Here is an 18,978-nt window from a genome sequence, read left to right as displayed (position 1 = left end):
GCTGGATTTAAGGATTCTCTTTGAACAATTAAAATAAATACTGAAATTGTTGAAGGCACAGGAAGCATGAGGTAAAGCACTGAAGGAAACCTCCTGTTACCAGAGAGAGATTTGTTCAGAACAGCCCACAGAGCTCATGCTTTGATTCCTAGCTTTTATGGAGGCCAAGATGAAAGAATCTCCTTTGAAGCCAGCTTGGCTTCAACTCAGTTCCTGAGTTCAACACCTCATATTGGCACAAAAGCATTCCTTCATGAAAGTGTGAAAGTAAATAGGGATACAGGTGGACCAATTGCAACAATGAGATGTACAAGTCGTTATGTCGAAAAATGAAATTTACAACTTTGGTGGGGGGGGACAGGGTGGGTAAGTGGGGATGATTAGGTGGGGAGCTGGGGGGGATGAAGGGAAGGTATGGGAAGGGGAAACAAAGGAAGAGGCTACAATGCTTGATAAGAAATGTACTCATTATATCGCCCATGGAATTGTAACTCCTCTCTAGAGTATTTTCACAATATAAAATTATAAATTAAAATTAAAAAAAAAAGAAAGTGTGAAAGTAGAGCTCTTCATGTAACCAAACAGCTCTGGACATATCTAGAATGACTGGCTTATATAGGATCTGGAGTCTTGGTCTTGGTTTACTAATTAAGCACTTTCTGATGTAACAGACATATTTTGTAAATGCCTCCAAGATATCTTTAATTACATCACTATACTGTGGCATCTATCTTGGCTCTAGAAATTCTAATGTTAGGTCCACCTTTGTGTTTCTGTAAAAGAAGACAGTATATTTGTTGGAAGCCACATTTTGCAAAATGGAATACTACAGTGTTTATTACACAGCTAGCAGTCTGCAAGCAGCCTGTAGTAACAAAGACTTGAAGTCCACAAATACACTTAGACAGCTTGGAAATAGGACAGAAAGGAAAAAAAAAAGAATAAAACCAACACCAAGAAACCAATCAGCACCAAGAGAGTGTTGAATTGGGACACTAGGATGACCAGAGACAAGCCAGGGGAAAGGACACAGGACATGATCACAGAGACATGTGGCATTGTATCTGGTGCCACTGCTGGTCAAGCCTAAATAGGACCTAAGCAGGAGGCAGGTCTACAGGAAATTCCAGTCCCAGGCACTAGACTAACAGATTGAGTAACATATCAGCCAAATGCTCACCCCTGCTTCCAGGAAACCAGACACACCCATCTGTTGGGTGGCAAGTGATGTATGTTGTCATTTCCTTCCCCAAACATAAATACCAGACGGCAGACCCCACCAACCACCCTGTGGCCAATAGCGCACCAGCCACACCTGACTTCCTTACTTAATATTACTGAATTATTAAATTAATTTACAAAATGTTACATCCTCTTTATCATTTTGTATACAGTTAAAGAATTTGCTTTTTGTAAAAGCCATTTTTCTTGAGCCCCACCTATGAAAGAATAATTCTCACATTCACCAAAAATTAAACATTCTTCTTTTGAATAGTTTATTTCTTCCTTCTTCCTCATTCCTTCCCTTCCTCTTTCCCTCTCTCACTTCCCTCCTTCCTTCCCTTGTCTCAGGGCCTAGAAGTGATGCTGTAGCTCAAGTGGCAGATGGTTTTTTTTTTTGTTAACTTCAATTTTTGTGAGATTGATCAATATCTTTTTGTGCCTGATTATTTTCCCTAATGTCATATCTACATTGGCCCTCTATGAGATAAAACAGGCATGACACATCGTCCACACTGGTGTTTCATTATAGCTTACTCAGCAGAACAACTAAATGGGCTAAGAGTGAATCAATCACAAGTTGCTCATCACCAGTGATTAAATAAAGAAAAGATCAAGCACTGAAGACACTTTGGGGTTCTGCCCCAAGGCAAAATGCAGAGACTCTTGTTTTATTTATCAACCATATTTTTTCATTTGTTCTTTTTTTTTTTTTCGTCCAGTCCTGGGGCCTAAACTCTGGGCCTGTGCACTCTCCCTCAGCTCTTCAGCTCAAGCCTAGTGCTCTACAGCTTGAGCCACAGCAACACTTCCAGCTTTTTTCTTTTTTCTTATGTGGTGCTGAGGAATTGAACCCAGGGCCTCATGCATGCAAGGCAAGCACTCTACCACTAAGCCACCTCCCAAGCCCCCCACCATATTTTTTAAAATATATATTGTAGATATGCTATATAGATTCGTTATACCATTATATGAGTTAGGTCATGAATACATTTCCTATTGAGCATTGTTACCCCTCCGAGAAAGAATTTACTACTATGTATGTACTGCAATAAGGACTAATATCTTCCATTAGATCTTCTATTCAGAAACTGAACTGGAATAAGTTAGGCCTTTGTCCTATAAGGCATGGATCACACATACGGAGGGAGACTTAAGGGAGCAGTAGAAAAATGGTTGTTCTCATGTTCTTGCCTCCAATCATCACATTCTTTACCTATCTATTGTTCCTCTAACCATTTTGGAGATGACCTGAATCCAGTCCCAAAGGGCCAGAGCTCATTTTTCTAAGAAGAGTTTATCAAATTACCCTGACACACCATTCCTTAGTATAAAAGACACAAGTTAATAACTTCAATCTCTGAATTACTTGTTGTGATTGGTTGTTTCCACATGCTTTGGATAATATTGAAGGACACCATATCCACTCAACACGATGAGAGGATGAGAAATGTTGGCTCAAAGAAAGCTGAAGAGTGAAGAATGGTTTTCCATCATACCTAGCTTACCTCTGTCAGGAAGCATTTCTCTATATAATTTATAGAGGTTTTCTGACAAATGTTTTCCTACATTGGGCTATTTTCCTGGGTGAATGTTTTACTAATTGCTAAAGGACAGCTTCTGGTTGGAACACTTCCTCTCATGTTTATATTTACAGAAATTCTGCTATGTGTCCCAGTCTCTGGAACCTGTACAGATATGACTTCCGGGAAAATGTTTTCTATACTCATAATTTCTTTCCTGTCTATGCTCACACATATGCTCAGTATTCATTTCTGATTGAAAGTCATTTCACATAGGTTCTATGCACTACTTTCTTTTCTCCTACGTGAGTCAGTTCTCTGATGAACATGAGGTATTCCTTTCTGATCAAAGGATTTCCACATTTGTAATATTTGTAAGATTTCTTTAGTGTGTGTGTTCTATGAACTTGGATCCATGAATACTTGGTAAAAGACTTTCCACATTTGTTACCTTTGTATTTTCTCATCTGTGTCTGTTCTCTGATGCAAACTGAGTTAGGACTTTTTCTTGAAAACCTTTCCATTTATTTTTCCTATGTAGGATTTCTCTCCTCTTTGTGTGAGAGGGTGTGTCTCTGTCTGTGTGTTTTGTGTGTTCTGTGATCAACCCTGAGCTGTGTTTTCTAGTTGGAGGACTCCACATCTGCTATATGATAAGGTCTCTATCCTGTATTAGTTCTGTGTTGCAATTTCAATTTTCTTACAGATCGAAAACTTTGTCCATTTGGTACAATCCTAAGTTATTTCATTTGTGTGAGTCAACTTATGTGTATTAAGCTGTGACCTCCAGGTCTTTCCACACTGGTTGCATTCATAAGGTTTCTCTCCTTGTGTTCTGCGATGGATGTTAAGGTGTGCTTTACAGGTAAAAGAATTTCCATGCCTGCTACATACATAACATTTCTCTCTGGTGGGTTTTTTTCTGATGGACAGAAAGTTGTATGTTCTGGGTGAAAGACTTTCCATATAGCTTACATTCATAAACATTTTTCTCCTGTTTTTGTGCTCTCTGGTGGACAGTAAGGTCTAGCTTCTGGCTAAGACTTTTCACACATATGACATTCATAAGGTTTCTTTCCTGTGTGTCTTTTCTGATGGACAGTGAGGTTTGACTTCCAGGTGATAGATGACATGCATGTTACGTTCATAAGGTTTCTCTCTTGTGTGTGTTGTCTTGTGGCCAGTAATGTATGACTTCTTGGTGAAAGACTTTCCACACCTGTTACATTCATGAGGTTTCTCTCCAGTGTGTTCTCTGATGTCTAGTAAGCCTTGATTTCTGGGTGAAAGACTTTCCACACATGTTACATTCATAAGGTTTCTCTCTAGTATGTGTTCTCTGGTGAACAGTAAGGCATGCCTTCTTGACAAAAGACTTTCCACACACATTGCATTCATAAGGTTTCTCCCCTGTGTGTGTTCTCTGGTGGACAGTGAGGTTTGACTTCCAGTTGAAAGACTTTCCACAAATGTTACATTCATAAGGTTGCTTTCCTGTGTGTGTTCTCCGGTGGGTAGTAAGGTTTGACTTCCAGGTGAAAGACATTTCACACATGTTCCATTGAAAAGGTTTCTCACCTGTGTGTCTTTTCTGGTGGACAGTAAGGTGTGACTTCTGGGTGAAAGACTTTCCACACACATTACATTCATATGGTTTGTTTCCTGTGTGAATTCTCAGGTGCACATTAAGGTATGCCTTACAGGTGAAAATCTTTCCACACATGTTACATTCATAAGGTTTCTCTCCTGTCTGTTTTCTCTGAGGGATGATAGGGTATGTCTTCTCAGTGAAAGACCTTTCACATTGTTTATATTCTTCAACTACAGAAGGCACATGAGGACGATATGCAGCACACATCTTACCAGGTTCACTGAAAACACCCATGTTCTGACACCCAGTGACCTTTTCTGTCCTCATTCCTAAGGAGTTCCCATTATTCGTAATCAGTTCTGACTTCTGTTTTGAGCTCAAATTAAAACTTATTATAAGTCTCACTTTTTCCTCCCCTGGGTTACTATTCATGACTGCTACTTCAGAGAGATATTTATTGTGACTTTCCTGACAGGTGCTAATTTCATCCTCCATTTCTGGGACATCTAAAATAAATAACAGGAAAATAGACAAAAACATAAATGTGATCCATAAATTCCTTAATGTAAAGGTATTTTCTCTCACTCTGTTACAAGATTTTCAAATATCAATGCATTCCTTTATTCAGAATATATATTTTCTTTTTTGATTTTATTTGATTTTATTTTATTTGAGAACATACTGTACAGAGGGGTTACAATTACATGGGCAGGATAATGCATACATTTCTTACCAAGCATTGCAGCCTCCTCCTTTGTTTACCCTTCACCTCCCTTCCCAGCCTCCCCCCTCCCCCCCACCCAATCATACCCCCCTCCCCCCCACACACCGACATTGTAAAGCTGGTTTTGACATGACATTTTGTACTTCTCATTGTTGCAACAGGTCCACCTGAATCCTTAAACGACTTGTTTGTCCCCATCTCCTCCACATGTTATACTGACATCAAATATAGTGAAAGCGGGGGTTACACTGTGGGGGAGGGACACACAAAGCAACAAAGAAATAATCTTATAAATGCATTAGAAACACATGCATGAAAGAAACGAAAACATTAAAAAATATATTTAAGGGTTCGTCTTCCTAACATCACATTATCTGACCTTTTCCGCTTGACTCATACCTATACTAGATATTGCAAATAAGGGAAACCATGGGACCTATGTTTCTTTGGGCCTGGCTTACTTCACTTAATATAATTTTTTCCAAGCCTTTCCATTTCCTAACAAATGGGGCAATGTCATTCTTTCTGATGGAGGCATAGAATTCCATTGTGTATATATACCACATTTTCTTGATCCATTCATCTACTGAGGGGCATCTGGGTTGGTTCCATATCTTAGCTATGGTAAATAATGCTGCAATAAACATAGTTGTGCTGGTAGCTTTAGTGTGGTCTTGTTTGTAAACATTTGGGTAAATGCCCAAAAGTGCGATTGCTGGATCATAGGAGAGTTCTATGTGAAGTCTTTTGAGGAACCTCCATACTGCTTTCCAAAGTGGTTGAACAAGTTTACATTCCCACCAACAATGAAGTAAGGTTCCTTTCTGTCCACATCCCCTCCAGCATCTGTTGTTGTTAGAGTTCTTGATTTTTGCTGTTCTAACTGGAGTGAGGTGATATCTCAATGTTGTTTTGATTTGCATTTCTTTTATGGCTAGGGATGTTGAACATTTCTTCATGTGTCTATTGGCCATCCTTCTTTCTTCTTCAGAGAAGCTTCTCTTTAAGTCTTTCGCCCACTTATTTATTGGGCAGTTGTTTCTTTGAGGATTTGTTGTTGGGTGGTTTAATTTTTTGAGTTCCAAGTATATTTTAGATATGAGACCCTTGTCCGTTGTATGGCTAGTAAAGATCTTCTCCCAATCGGTGGGCTTTCTATTGATCTTGCTAGCTATGCCATTTGCCCTGCAGAAGCTCTGCAACCTTATGCAATCCCATTTGTCCAACCTTTCTTTTATTTGTTGTGTTTCCGGGTCTCTATTCAGAAAATTTCGGCCAGAGCCAAGGAGACCTAGGGTTTCTCCTATTCCATCCTGTAATGTTTTCAGAGTGTCTGCTTTGAGTTCAAGGTCTTTGATCCATTTGGAGTTGATTCTGGTACAGGGTGATATATAAGGATCTAGCTTTATTTTTCTACATGTAGTTAACCAATTTTGAGAATATATATTTTCTATGCAATGTACTAATTGAGAAAGTAGTACTGACATTTTACAATGGAAAATAATGTTTTTCTGTATTTCAGATATTTCTTTTTTTGTCAAGGAAATATTTACTCAAATTATTCATCTATGTACTTTTAATGCTTCCATTCTGAATCTCACTCTATGCACATCATAACTGATGAGAAATTGTCACAGCAGAGGATAGCAGCCCTAGCATACTCCTATTTTCCTCCTAACTTCATAATACTAGTTTAAAAGAAAATGAGATCTCCTTTCTACAATTTTTATTGTCTTTTTCTCTTTATGAATGACTTCTCTACAGAAAAAGAGAATTGCTAACATTAACTACACTGGCACACCAAATTCAGTTTGTCTCCACGTGAATTCTGGATTTACAATTCCTTGAGACAAAAGATCACCTACTTTTCTGCTACACATGACTCAGGCGTACAAGGCCTATTTCCCTCTAAACAGCTCAAGATAAACAGACCAATAGGCTCTGGACCAATCATCACCTTCAAGATGCTTTAAGTCACCTGTGAAATTCTCTTCTGAGTCTTCTCTTATCCATGGATCTGTACCTTGCTCCAGCTTGACAATCAATTTAGGTTTAGGAACACAGAGGCCTGTGATTAAGAAATAGTGGAGAACTATTGTTCTTGCTGGGTCATCATTAATATAAGGTTGCAGACATCCTGCTCACAAGGTTGCTCCTAAATCTGGTTTCTCAATTGTTTTATTTTTTGGTGGGTGGGTTCTGTTGTGGGGCCTGAACTCTGGACCTGGGAGCTGTTTCTCAGGTCTTAAGCTCAAGGCTAGCACTCTATCACTTGAGCCACAACACCAATTCCGGATTTTTTTATGCTTATGTGGTGCTGAGCAATCGAACACAGTGACTCAAGCATGCAAGACAAGCGCTCTACTACTGAGCCACCTTCCCAACCCATGGTGTCTCAATTCTAACAGCTCCATGGTGGACTTTGCCCCAGCTACGCATTTATTTTGCCAATTGTGTGGCTTGAACTCAGCTATTTTGCTCAGATCTAGCATTCTACTACTTTGAGTCTTGGCTACCTTTCTAGTTTTGGAATGGTTAATTGGAGATAAGAGTCTCATGTTCATTTTTCTACACTTGCTGGCTTCAAACCAAAATCTGCAGATTTCCACCTCCAGAGTATCTAGGATTCCAAGCTTGAAGCAATGCAACCTATGTCAGGTTTGGCTTACAAATACACACTTTCACACTTTCAACTACTTATTTCCAAATCGTACTGACACTAGTAATATATATTCTTTCTAGACTGCAGATCCACCTATAATAATCACCCCAAGTCTGGGAAGTCAGTTTCCTGTTAGTGGATAATCGTTTAGAACTTTTGTCCAACTACTAATTTGCCTTGTTAAAGAATGAGAATAAAATAAGCTCTTGAGTTACATATAATGAAGTTGAAGTTTCCCTTAGGAAGAAATGACACTTCCTGTGGACTGGAATCTTTTTTTTTTTTCATCAAAATGTAATGGTCCAAAGGCTTACACTTCTAACCCTACATTTAAGAGGTAAGATCAGAAGGGGCAGGATTGAAACCAACCTGGGATGGAAATTCAGACTATACCCCAAAACAAAAGCCAAAATGGTGTTGTGGCTGAAGCAGTAGTGTGAAAGGCAAACAATATAAAGCTCCCAGACCTAACTTTGGTTGGCTTTTATACTAGCAGTTTTTTACCTGGGAATGGACTGGAATATTATACCTAAACAACATAAACAGTCAAATGTCTACTAAAATGAAAGCACTTGATCTTCCAAATAAAAGTGACCTTTGCTCACCCAAGGACATTAAGTTGCTATAGGTCTCCAGCATTACTTCTCTATAAAGGTTCCTCTGTCCAGGATCCAGATTCTGCCACTCCTTCCAGGTGAAGTACACAGCCACATCGTCAAATGACATCAGCTTCTGTAATGGCACATTTCCATCAAGAAATTAGACCAGAGTCATGATAATTCCAATCTGGAATTCCATTATGCTGCAGGTATGCTTTTATCTTACATAAAATGTTTGCAGCTGGCTGTGTTATCTTTTAACTGGGAAAATTAAATAGCAAATTAGACATATTTGACAATACATAAACCTGGCCATTAAAATACACAGATTTGCAGGGCACCTGGTGGCTGATGCCTGTAATCCTAGCTATTGAGGAGGCTGAGGTCTGAGGATCAAGGCTCATGGCCAGCCCAGGCAGGAAAGTCCATGAGACACTTATCTCCAATAAACCACCAGAAAACTGAAAGTAGCACTGTGACTCAAGTGGTAGAGCACTCACCTTGACCTGAAGAACTGAGGGACAACAACCAGGTCTAGAATTCAAACCCCAAGACCAATAAAAAGTTACAGATTCCCTAATGCATGGAAACACATTTCTGCTGCTAGCAATAGAGACAAGATAAAAACTCTAAGGAGACAATAATCTGGCATAGTGACATTATGTCTAAGGTGGTGTCTAAAAAATTATATTATTATTTTTGATAAAATGTTAGTACATATCAGCATAAAAATGAATTAAACAAATATTTTTTCTGCCTTTACATATACTGCTTCACCATAAATCCTATTTAGACCTTCTATTAACAAGTACTCTCATAAGCAAGCAGAACACATTCAGGATATCACATGGGATACAGAACCTACAACATTACTAGATCAAGGAAAAGCAGTGTCCACATGAATATTAAAAAACAGTAACAGTACTCCAGAAAGTAGCTAATGATTTATTGAGCCCTTATAAGACTTGATTTAGTTCCCACATAAAAATATCCTAGGTTCACCATGATTGGTTTAAATACTAAATATTGAAGTGTGGTCATAGATTCCCTGATATTTCCTTCCTATGTAAAAAAGGACTGCTATCATGACGTTTTGTAAACTTTCTCTACATTCTACAATACAAAATATAGGTGGGAGGAGAATAAAATGTTCCTTGAGAAGATTTTCATTTTAATAGGTCTTCATGGAAGGTGGAGGCAAATTAATATAGGCTCAAGGAACACTCAAGATGACAAAAATGATAAATATGACCAAATGCTCAAATGTGTTACATATTCCTCAGTCATTTCGCCAGTAGAGCCCTAAGGATACATTTTCCCTTGTGTTAGTTAATAGCGAAATTCCTCAGAGATCAAAATCAATTCCTAAGCAAACATATGTGGGATTTTCCAAACAATGATATTTCTAATAGGGAAAACTTCGTCACTGTATTTTTTTTTTAATCAAAATTACCTATCTTATACTGACAGTGAGTGAAATATTTAAAAGTAGTGGTATGGAAAAACAAAACTGAATACCACGACAAATGAAGTTAGACCAAAGATAACAGAATCAGGTGAAATCAAATTTCCTTGTAGTTTATCAATTGGGGGAAAGATGTACTTTTCTGAATGGAACTCTGAAGTTGAGCTGAAGGGGAAAAGGTTTGAGAGGTTGGAATTCCAGCCTGACAGAACTGAGAGCACTGAGAGCTGGCTGCAGAAAGCTTAAAAGAGAAATCTGGAGAGGGTTAAGAGACTGGAGTGCAGGCCTTTTCCTTACTGTTGGAAAGATAGCATCTGAAACTGAGCTGCTGTTCACCTTGAAGGCTAGGTAAGGTGAACTCCATGTCTGCATTTTCTCTGGGCGACAGTCTACTGTTTCAGGAGAATAAGAAAACATGTTTTCCTCACAACCTGTTGTGGCTCTGATTGTACTATTAGTATAGATAATTCATTTTTGCATGTTATCAATGGTAATCTTCCCAGTGTGCACTCAAGGAACTATGCTAGCTTTCTGGCGCACAGGGACAAAGTGCCAGAGAGCTTTTGGAACCCTGGTTTCCCGTACGTCTATCTGTTTGTGTTTTTGTGTTTCTCTAATTTTCTTTGTTTCTGGAATCCTGTAGAACTCTCTAGGCAATAATATTCCTATACTACAGGAAAAAAAATGTCAATCCTAAGAGCCATGTCAGCAACTTAAAGCTGATCACTAAGAAAATCTGAGACACATATGGAGGAAAGAGGGAATGAAAAAAGAAAAAAATGATAGAAAGATAGATACAAAGAGAGAGAAAGAGAAAAATAACCAACACTAGCGAGTAGAAAATCAAAAATAGAGAGAGAAAATAGAGGAAAGAAATCTCGTGAGAATACTTTAGAAAACAAACAGGAATTTGTAGAAAGACCATAAAGCTTAGCAACAAATACAGGCGAAGTTTCAAGTAAGACCAAGACCATGAAGCAGTCCAAGAACTATATATGGAGAGTAATTTAAGTACATATAGGTTAATCATTCCTTAAGAACACATGAAGGTATGTATGACCACACTATTTCAGCAATTCCAAGAAAATTTCATTGAGATAGTTTAATGTTACTCATGAGGAAGTGATCTGGTGGCAATCTATCCTTCACCTTCCATGAGAAGTAACCTGCTTGGTGTCATTACATCAAATAACAGGTATGACTACATTTTCTGACAAGATGAAACCTAGACATTCTGAAGCCAATCTGAATTCAACTTAGAATATAACCATTCAATCTGCTAAACCTACAAGCAATCTTTATCTGCTAATTTACAAGCCTTCTTTATCTGATTTATGAATATGCTCCTGAGGCTGAATCTGTGTGGTTGGTATTGTTTTTAATTCTTGGACATCTTTAGGTTCATATAATGGAATGGAAAACAAATGAAAAATAATAAAACAACTCACCAGAGATCCATTCATTCTGTCTTGCTGCTGACAATGAGCAGAAGATTCTGGAAACATGGCTGGGATTTAAGGGAAATGATGCATTCAGAAATGAATCTGTGAGATTTGGGGCCCAGAATTTCCTCTTGCAAACATGATACATGGGATGCAAAACCATAAACTTTTTAAAAAAATTTTATTTATTTTTTCCTGAAAACGTAAAGCCTTCTTATAACAAAGAAACTTTAATTTCTCAGGCAGCGCATTAAAGTGTCCAATAAACACAAATGCAGTCAATTTCCTGTTAGATATTATTAAAGCAACTAATTTCTTTGTTTAAGTACACACTAAATTCAAAAAATGAATGTTCCCACTGAAAATATTGAATAATTGAAAGCAAAAACATATATTTCCACTAAACGTTTTTATTACTGAATATACTTCAGGATGTATGAACTGGTTTTTTTTACTTTTTTTTTTTTTTGCCAGACAAGGTGCCGCAACTCTGGGCCTGGGCGCTGTCCCTCAGCTCTTCAGCTCAAGGCTAGTGCTCTACCACTTGAGCCACAGCAGCACTTCCAGCAGTTTCTGCTTATGTGGTGCTGAGGAATCGAACCCAGGACATCATACAGGCAAGGCAAGCACTCTACCACTGAGCCACCTTTCAAGCCCATGAACTGCCTTTTTAATACAAAAGTATCCTAGGCATCCATTGTATTTTGTGTTCTACCTCATTCATTTACGTATTTAAACACCGTGGATAACATGTATGATGTAACTCAGTAATTTTCACCCAAAGTTAGAGATAAAAATGTTTATAGAGTATATTTCTTATGTTATACTATTTCAATAATGGGTATCAAATCGCACATTTCACTCTACCCATTGCACACATATGCAATGATTAGCAATTTGCCATTTAAAATGCTTTGGCCAAAGGGACATGAGAAAAGATGAGGTAACCCAGATTTGAGAAGTCCCTAAGGTTCATTTCCCTAAACAGTCATGCGAAGAACCTTGGCCATCCTAAAGATACAACATAAAATAATCGATATAGGCATGACACACCTGAAGATAAGTAACACCTACAAAGCATACAACCTTGAGTAAGACATATTACCTCAAGTTTTCTTCTGTGAATTTTCTTTTTAGGCCACATGTCCCAGACCAACACTTTCTGTACAACCAAGCACAACCAACCAATTAGAGCTAGCACTAGCAAATCCATAGATGGCACATTTAATGTAAGTTTGCATGATTACATACTAAAAATCACAGTGTTAACAGGCTGAATAAATTAGCAAAAACAGGATTAGGGATTACTACATGAATAGATACTTTCAGTCATAACAATTATCCCACCATCCCAAACCACAGCCTCAGGTACCCTCTCATAACTATGCTCTGGCTTATTCCTCAATCCAGCTCATCATGCCTCCTAGAAATTAGTTTAATCTTGCAACAACAAAAAGTGATTGAGAGTGGTGTAGGAAAGAGTACCACGTGAATCTGGTGCTCAGGGAAGTAGCAACAATTTTTGCATAAGGCAAAGGAAGCTAGCTACATCTTCCCCTTCCTTGCTTTTCTGCTTCTTTCCTTTAGGGCTTCTCAGAATTGACAAGGTCTGTTCATTTAGGATAGAGATTCCTATTCATAGGGTGCTCTGCTTCAAACATTGCTAAGCTTCATTCCTAATAGTACAGGACCAGCACTCACTACTCCAATATCCAGTGTACAACTGTCTCTAGAAACAGTGTCGAATACAAACACGTGTGAACTCAAGCCAGGAGATTAAAAACTCAAGCCAAATAGATTAAAATATCTCTAGGAGAAAAATCACAGAAGCCCCAAATACAACTTCAATGTAAGAGGACTCTAGGCAGGCACACACCTCACAATTTCACTAGAATTCTTCCTGTACTCCTCTTTCACGTAGGCAAAGCAAATAAAGTCATATGGGTTAATAGAAGAATCCCTTGGTCTTGGAGTACAAGTGCACAATTTTTGGGCTCTCCTGGTCTGGACAATCACCCAGCTTGCTCTCAGACATTTGAACCTCGAGCAAATTATCAACTCCATACTGGAGAAAAGCATGGAGAGGGAAGTAGGCACTTTGGTTCAAGTATCAAGCTCTCCCTCTGAGCTGAGGAGCTTTCAGGCCCAGAGTTCACCCCCCACCAAACAAACAGAAACAGAAAAACAAACAGAAACCCATGGAGGGGAGACTCCTGCAGCAATGACACAATTCCTACCTGCCTCAGTTCCAAAGCCTAAGATTCCTTCAAGTTACAGATCCCAAGCTCCACTGCACAGAGCTGGGCCCAGGGCTCATGGCTAACACCTATGGAAGGCAAAACTGTATTTCTGTGCACTTCCAGCAGCAAGGCAAAGGAAAAGAATCCAGAAGATGCAGATTTAAAACACCCAAGTGGGCGGGGAGACGCATGCGCAAAAGCATCTTCTGCCCCACCTCCATCCTCCAAAAAACAAAAACAACCCAGGACTTTCAAAGAAAATATCCTCCAAGGAGACTACAATTCCCACAATGCTCGGTGCCACCCTGCTACATACCTGGGAACAAGTGTGCTTGTGTGCATAGGGACTTTTCTCTCCCTGCTGTGGGAGTTAAGCTCAGTTTCTTCTTGAAAACCACTGTTTCCTCTTGAAATACCTAAAACCACGCAGAAAATGGATATATATGGGTAGAATTGGATATTTTGGCTTTTCGATTCTTAGTTCTAATAATGAAATTGAGGTTATGTGACTGCGTTGCTTATACCTTTCTGTTTATTCAATGTCTGCCTTCTGCTGAATGTAAATTATATTTCTGTTTTGTCTTAAATTTTTTAATACATCCCCTCTTACTTTACAAAGGTATTCACAACCACTAAACTTATACCTGGGTCACATCCCATTGCGGTAATGTATACACTGGCCTAAAATAATGAGATTGTTATGTAAATATGCAGCATAATACTTCTGGTGATTTGGATGTCACAAAATCTAACAATTAATTTTCCAGAAACTCCCCAATTCTATCTATTAAATCTAATGAGTTTTTGTTTTTTTCTGAATTTTGTATTTCATTTAAGGATTTTATGTTTTGTTTTGTTGTTGGTCCTGTGGCTTGAACTCAGAGCTTGGGTACTGTCTGTGAGCATTTGCTATGCTCTATTTTCATTTCCTTTAATAATTTCTTCATGTAACTTGTGAAAATTTCCCAAACAGGGATTCTTATGAACCAGGCACATCACCTCCATTTCCCTTCAAAGAGATAGTGGTTAGGGGGTCAGGGATGAATGCAGGAGAGATAGAAGAGTGAAGTTTAGGCTAGGCTATGTTGATGTGAAGCTTAATCATTTGCAAATCAGTCTGCTTTTGTCTTTCCATTTTGCATGTGAAAATCTCTTTAGAATTCTTACCTCTTCTCTGATCCTAACAGTTCCTCTCAGTAGCTTTAGGCCACATATCGAGGGGACCTCAGACTTGTCTTCTCAGACCTTAACGATTAAAGTATGCAGTAAATCTTTGTCTCCTGCCATAATCCCATCAGAGCACAAGCAAGGCTCTGAGGGCCAATGGGATGATAATTAAGGAAACAGAGAGATGGCTGATGGCACAATTCTGCTATATTTCTCAAATGCTTGTGTAATATTGGTCTAGACCCACTGTGCCCAAAAGTGCAAACAGCACACACCTTTCCTCATTCTATTTCACCCAAGCCTCCTGTCAGTTAAAGCCCCAGGCCAAAAGCTAGAACACACACTTCCTCAAACCAAGAAAGGACCAGGACTTGCAGTACTGAGGGTGGGAGTCAATGGCACTGAAGCCTTTGCTCACATTTTGTCTGCTCCTGGCAGGCACCCCAGGGTCTACAACAGTCTCCCTCTCTCTTATCAGAGAACCTACACTTGTCTCTTAGGTGTATATTGTGATTTTTTTGTAATCCCTTCCATAAATAATAATTGGGAAAGACTGGATTGGAAACTTTCACGTTTGATTTTAGTTCTCCAGTGTATGGGTTCTCCATGTCTCTATTGTGGACCAGAACTATTCCTCATGAAAATGGGAATCAAAGAGCATATTTGAATGTATAGACTTCAACTTAAAAGCACCTCTAACAATATAAAGAAAAAATAATTTCCTTCTTTAAAACTAAATTCCTGGGAAATGGGGCTGTGGCTCAAGTGGTAGAGCGCTCACCTTGAGCTGAAAAGCTGAGGGACAAGTGCTCAGGCCCAGAGTTCTAGGCCCAGGAACAAAAAAAAAATCCTCCCTAAAACTAAATTCCTGAGACACAAACAGATAAGGATCAGGTAAAAACTGGGGTGCTCCCAAGAGTACCTGTGAAATGTAGTTTTCTTTTCTTTTTCTTTTTTTTTTTTTTGTTGGGGGTTTCAGTCATGGGGCCTGAACTCTGGAACTGAACTCTGTCCCTCAGCTCTTCAGCTCAAGCCTGGCGCTCCACCACTTGAGCCACAGAGCCTCTTCTGGCTTTATTATTTTAGTTTATGTGGTGCTGAAGAAACAAACCCAGGACCTCATGCATGTAAGGCAAGCGCTCTACCACTGAGCCACCTTCCGAGCCCTCTTTTGTTTTTTTTTTGGGTAGTCATGGGTCCTGAAGTCTGGGCCTAGGTACTGTTCCTCGGCTCTTCTGTTCAAGGCTAGTGCTCTACCACTTAAGCCACAGTGCCACTTCTGGCTTATTCTGCTTATGTGGGGCTGAGGAATCGAACCCAGGGCCTCATGCATGCAAGACAAGCACTCTACCACTGAACTACCTTCTCATCTCTGAAATATAGTTTTCATTGTTCAAGCCTATATTTGTGATGAATTTCTTTATTCTTTTATCCTTTTGTTTTGTTTTGTTTTGTTTTGGGTCATGCCACTTGAACTCTGAGCCTAGGAACCATCCCTTAACTCTTCAGCTCAAGTGAAGTGGTCTACATTGTGAGCTAAAGCACCAATTCTGGTTTTCTCATTTTTATTGGAGATAATTGTCTCACAGACAATGCTGGCCAGGCTGACTTTGGGCTGCGATCCTCAAGTTTCAGCCTTTTGAATAGCTAGGATTAAAGACATGATGTACCAGCACCCAGCTTGCATTTCTTTTCTTTTATGTCCCAGCCTTGGGGCTTGAACTCAGTGCATGGACACTGTCCCTAAAGTTTTGCTCAAAACTAGCACCCTACTCCTGGAGCCACAATTCGACATTTGGCTTTTTCTATGTATGTGGTACTGAGGACTTGAACCAGGGCTTCATGCAGGTTAAGTAAGCACTCTACGACTGTTTCAGGACAGCCACAACACCAACAGTGCTCTGGAAGGGCAATGGGATGATAATGGAACAGACTGAGAGAAGGCCAGTGACGAATCTCTCTTTATTCCAGCAATAACCTTAGCTATAGATACTTTCTAGATCTGTCCAGTGCTTGCATCACATTTTTGAAGGACTCACTGTGCCAACAAGTGCAGACCATATGCATCCTTCCTCATTCTATTTCAACCTTTGTCCAACAAACACCTAGAGGTAAGCCTCCAGGCCTAGAAGCTAAAAGGAACACTCCCTCCTACAAAAAGGGCAAGTACTTATAGCCCTGAAGGTTGGAGTCCATGGTTGTGGAGCTTTTGCTCACCCCTTGCCAGCTCCTGGCACCTCAGGGTCTGCACCACTTCCCCCTTTTTCATTTTGTAAATTGAGCAAGTGTTTATCAGCCTGAACCTGGAAAATCAGCAGATCATACATCTCAGGAAGAATGGAAGAAAAAAGAAATACCAAAACAATAAACAGGAAAATGCCTAAGAAATAGCAAAAAGAGTGCTAATTCCCCAGGTGAATTCCTGAAGGTAATTGAGAAGTGATACAGCTAAGCCTGCGTGGTGCAGTGACCAATACCAGATATCTGACCCTGAAGCTGCATAATGCCTAAGCTTAAATGATCAGAAGGCAAGGTTCCTCAAATATGTCACTGGATATTGGTACAAGTCATATTTCCATCATATTTAAGAAGGATAACACAGATGTACAGACAATTAGCATGACACATCATTTTTAACTGGCTCTTTAGCAGGTCTATGTGATTATCAACATACATCATTGCTGTTTCCAAATCATAAAACATATCACGATCATTTTATCTACTCCCAGCTGAATATCAAGGGTCCAGAAACATTTCAAACTAAAGCATTAACATGTTTTGCTGTATATATGGTTTCTACAAGGATCACAGGAGAAGCAGTAGTGCTAGCAACAAGAGTCAGGGTAACAATAATGAGGGCAACCAATATTCCCAAAAATCTGCAGCAATGGCTAAGAGTCCTCTGAACCTCAAAAGCAAACCGAGACCCAAACTTATTATACCATGGTTCTATGAACTGAACATGCAATGTAAGTTAAGGAGATTGCATAGTAAGCTAGGATTACTCATGCAGTTAGTGAGAACACAATTGTTTCTGCAAGAGGCAGGAAACACAACCTCACCCATGAAAACCATACCCAGCCCAACTACTAGCATGTATGGATACATAACACAAGCTTGCACAGTAAATGATACAAAACCATGAAACAGGACAGGTCTCTGAAACAGAGTTATGGGATGGTGAGAGGCATTGGTTCAAATAGGCCTCATGGCAGCAGCCAGGCTCAAGATGTCAGGGTGAGCTTGTCCACACAAACAGACAAACATGGGAGCCAGCAAGGTACCACTAATCACAACACTCCTCTGAGACCAGTCCTGCCTTACATACTGGGAGACTCCTACCACCAGAACAGTGGACAAGATGTGAAATCCACTGGCCATCCAGGGCGATGGATCATCGCAACCATGGGAATCACTGGGCATAGTGGAACCCAAGAGGGATGCACCACATCTCCTGCCAAAGGAATTCTACAAGTGTTATGCATAAATCCATCTTTTTCCATTGGTTCACCTTTTCCTCCAGAGGAAGTCAGACCCATAATCTATCCCTGAATACCTTACCGTACTTGTACCTTCTACTTCAGGATCTGCAAAAGTCTATAACTGTGATCAATGAAGTAATAGGATATAATATTTGTATAATAATGAGACTTACATCTGTGAGCAATGAACAAGTCAAAAATAATGTAGGAAGTAAATTCTATTTATACTAGTACAATAAACATAATACTTAGAAATGAATGTTTGAAAAATGTAACCAAGAACAAGGACAACTATGGGACACAGCTAGTCTAGGAAGCACCCATTTTTACCTGATCCTTATGTCCTTCCCTCTCAGGAACTTACTTTTAACTTTTACAGAAAGGGAGAATTATTCTTCCTTCATATTTTATAGGTGCTCCTATGTTGCTGTCTATCCATCCAAATGTGCCTCAGGATCTCCATTTTCATGAGGAATAGCTAAAGTCCACTAAAAGAGGGATGGAAAAACCTTGCATTGGAGGACTGAATAACAGGCATGAAAATTTCCTACACAATCCTTCCCAATCATAATGTGGGGAAAGGATCATCAACAATCACAACAAACCCTTAAGAGACAAGCTTAGCATGTCTTATATGAGGTAGGGAGGCAAAAGATTTATTGCACAGTGTAATGGATACAGTCTGGGAAAACAAGTCTTAGGTCCCCTAGATATGTGACCTAGACTTGCTGACAGGAACTTCTAGGGTAAGAGAAGAGGTTGAAAATCAAAACAAAATAGGATATACAAAACAGAAAAGTAAAAACACACTGGTTTGCAGAAAATAATCAAGCTTCACATGAACATAGACCTGCGCTGAACT

At 39.3% G+C, this 18,978-nt stretch overlaps 1 protein-coding gene across 1 annotated transcript in view; it reads right to left on the bottom strand.

Moving 5' to 3' along the window:
- The window catches only part of LOC138841623 (zinc finger protein 585A-like), a 31,399-nt gene extending 17,272 nt beyond the window's left edge, over nt 1-14,127 (bottom strand). The window contains 5 exon segments of the mRNA XM_070042399.1: nt 4,053-4,664; nt 7,017-7,127; nt 8,327-8,453; nt 11,234-11,292; nt 14,112-14,127. Coding sequence (XP_069898500.1) covers nt 4,053-4,664; nt 7,017-7,127; nt 8,327-8,453; nt 11,234-11,292; nt 14,112-14,127 — 925 coding nt within the window.
- Between the last annotated feature and the right edge of the window lie 4,851 nt (nt 14,128-18,978).

Source organism: Dipodomys merriami, unplaced genomic scaffold, assembly GCF_024711535.1.
Source record: "Dipodomys merriami isolate MVZ:Mamm:240054 unplaced genomic scaffold, mDipMer1.0.p SCAF_323, whole genome shotgun sequence".
Lineage (NCBI taxonomy): Eukaryota > Metazoa > Chordata > Mammalia > Rodentia > Heteromyidae > Dipodomys > Dipodomys merriami.
The sequence above is the reverse complement of the archived record's forward strand: the minus strand, read 5'-3'. Positions and strand labels throughout refer to the sequence as shown.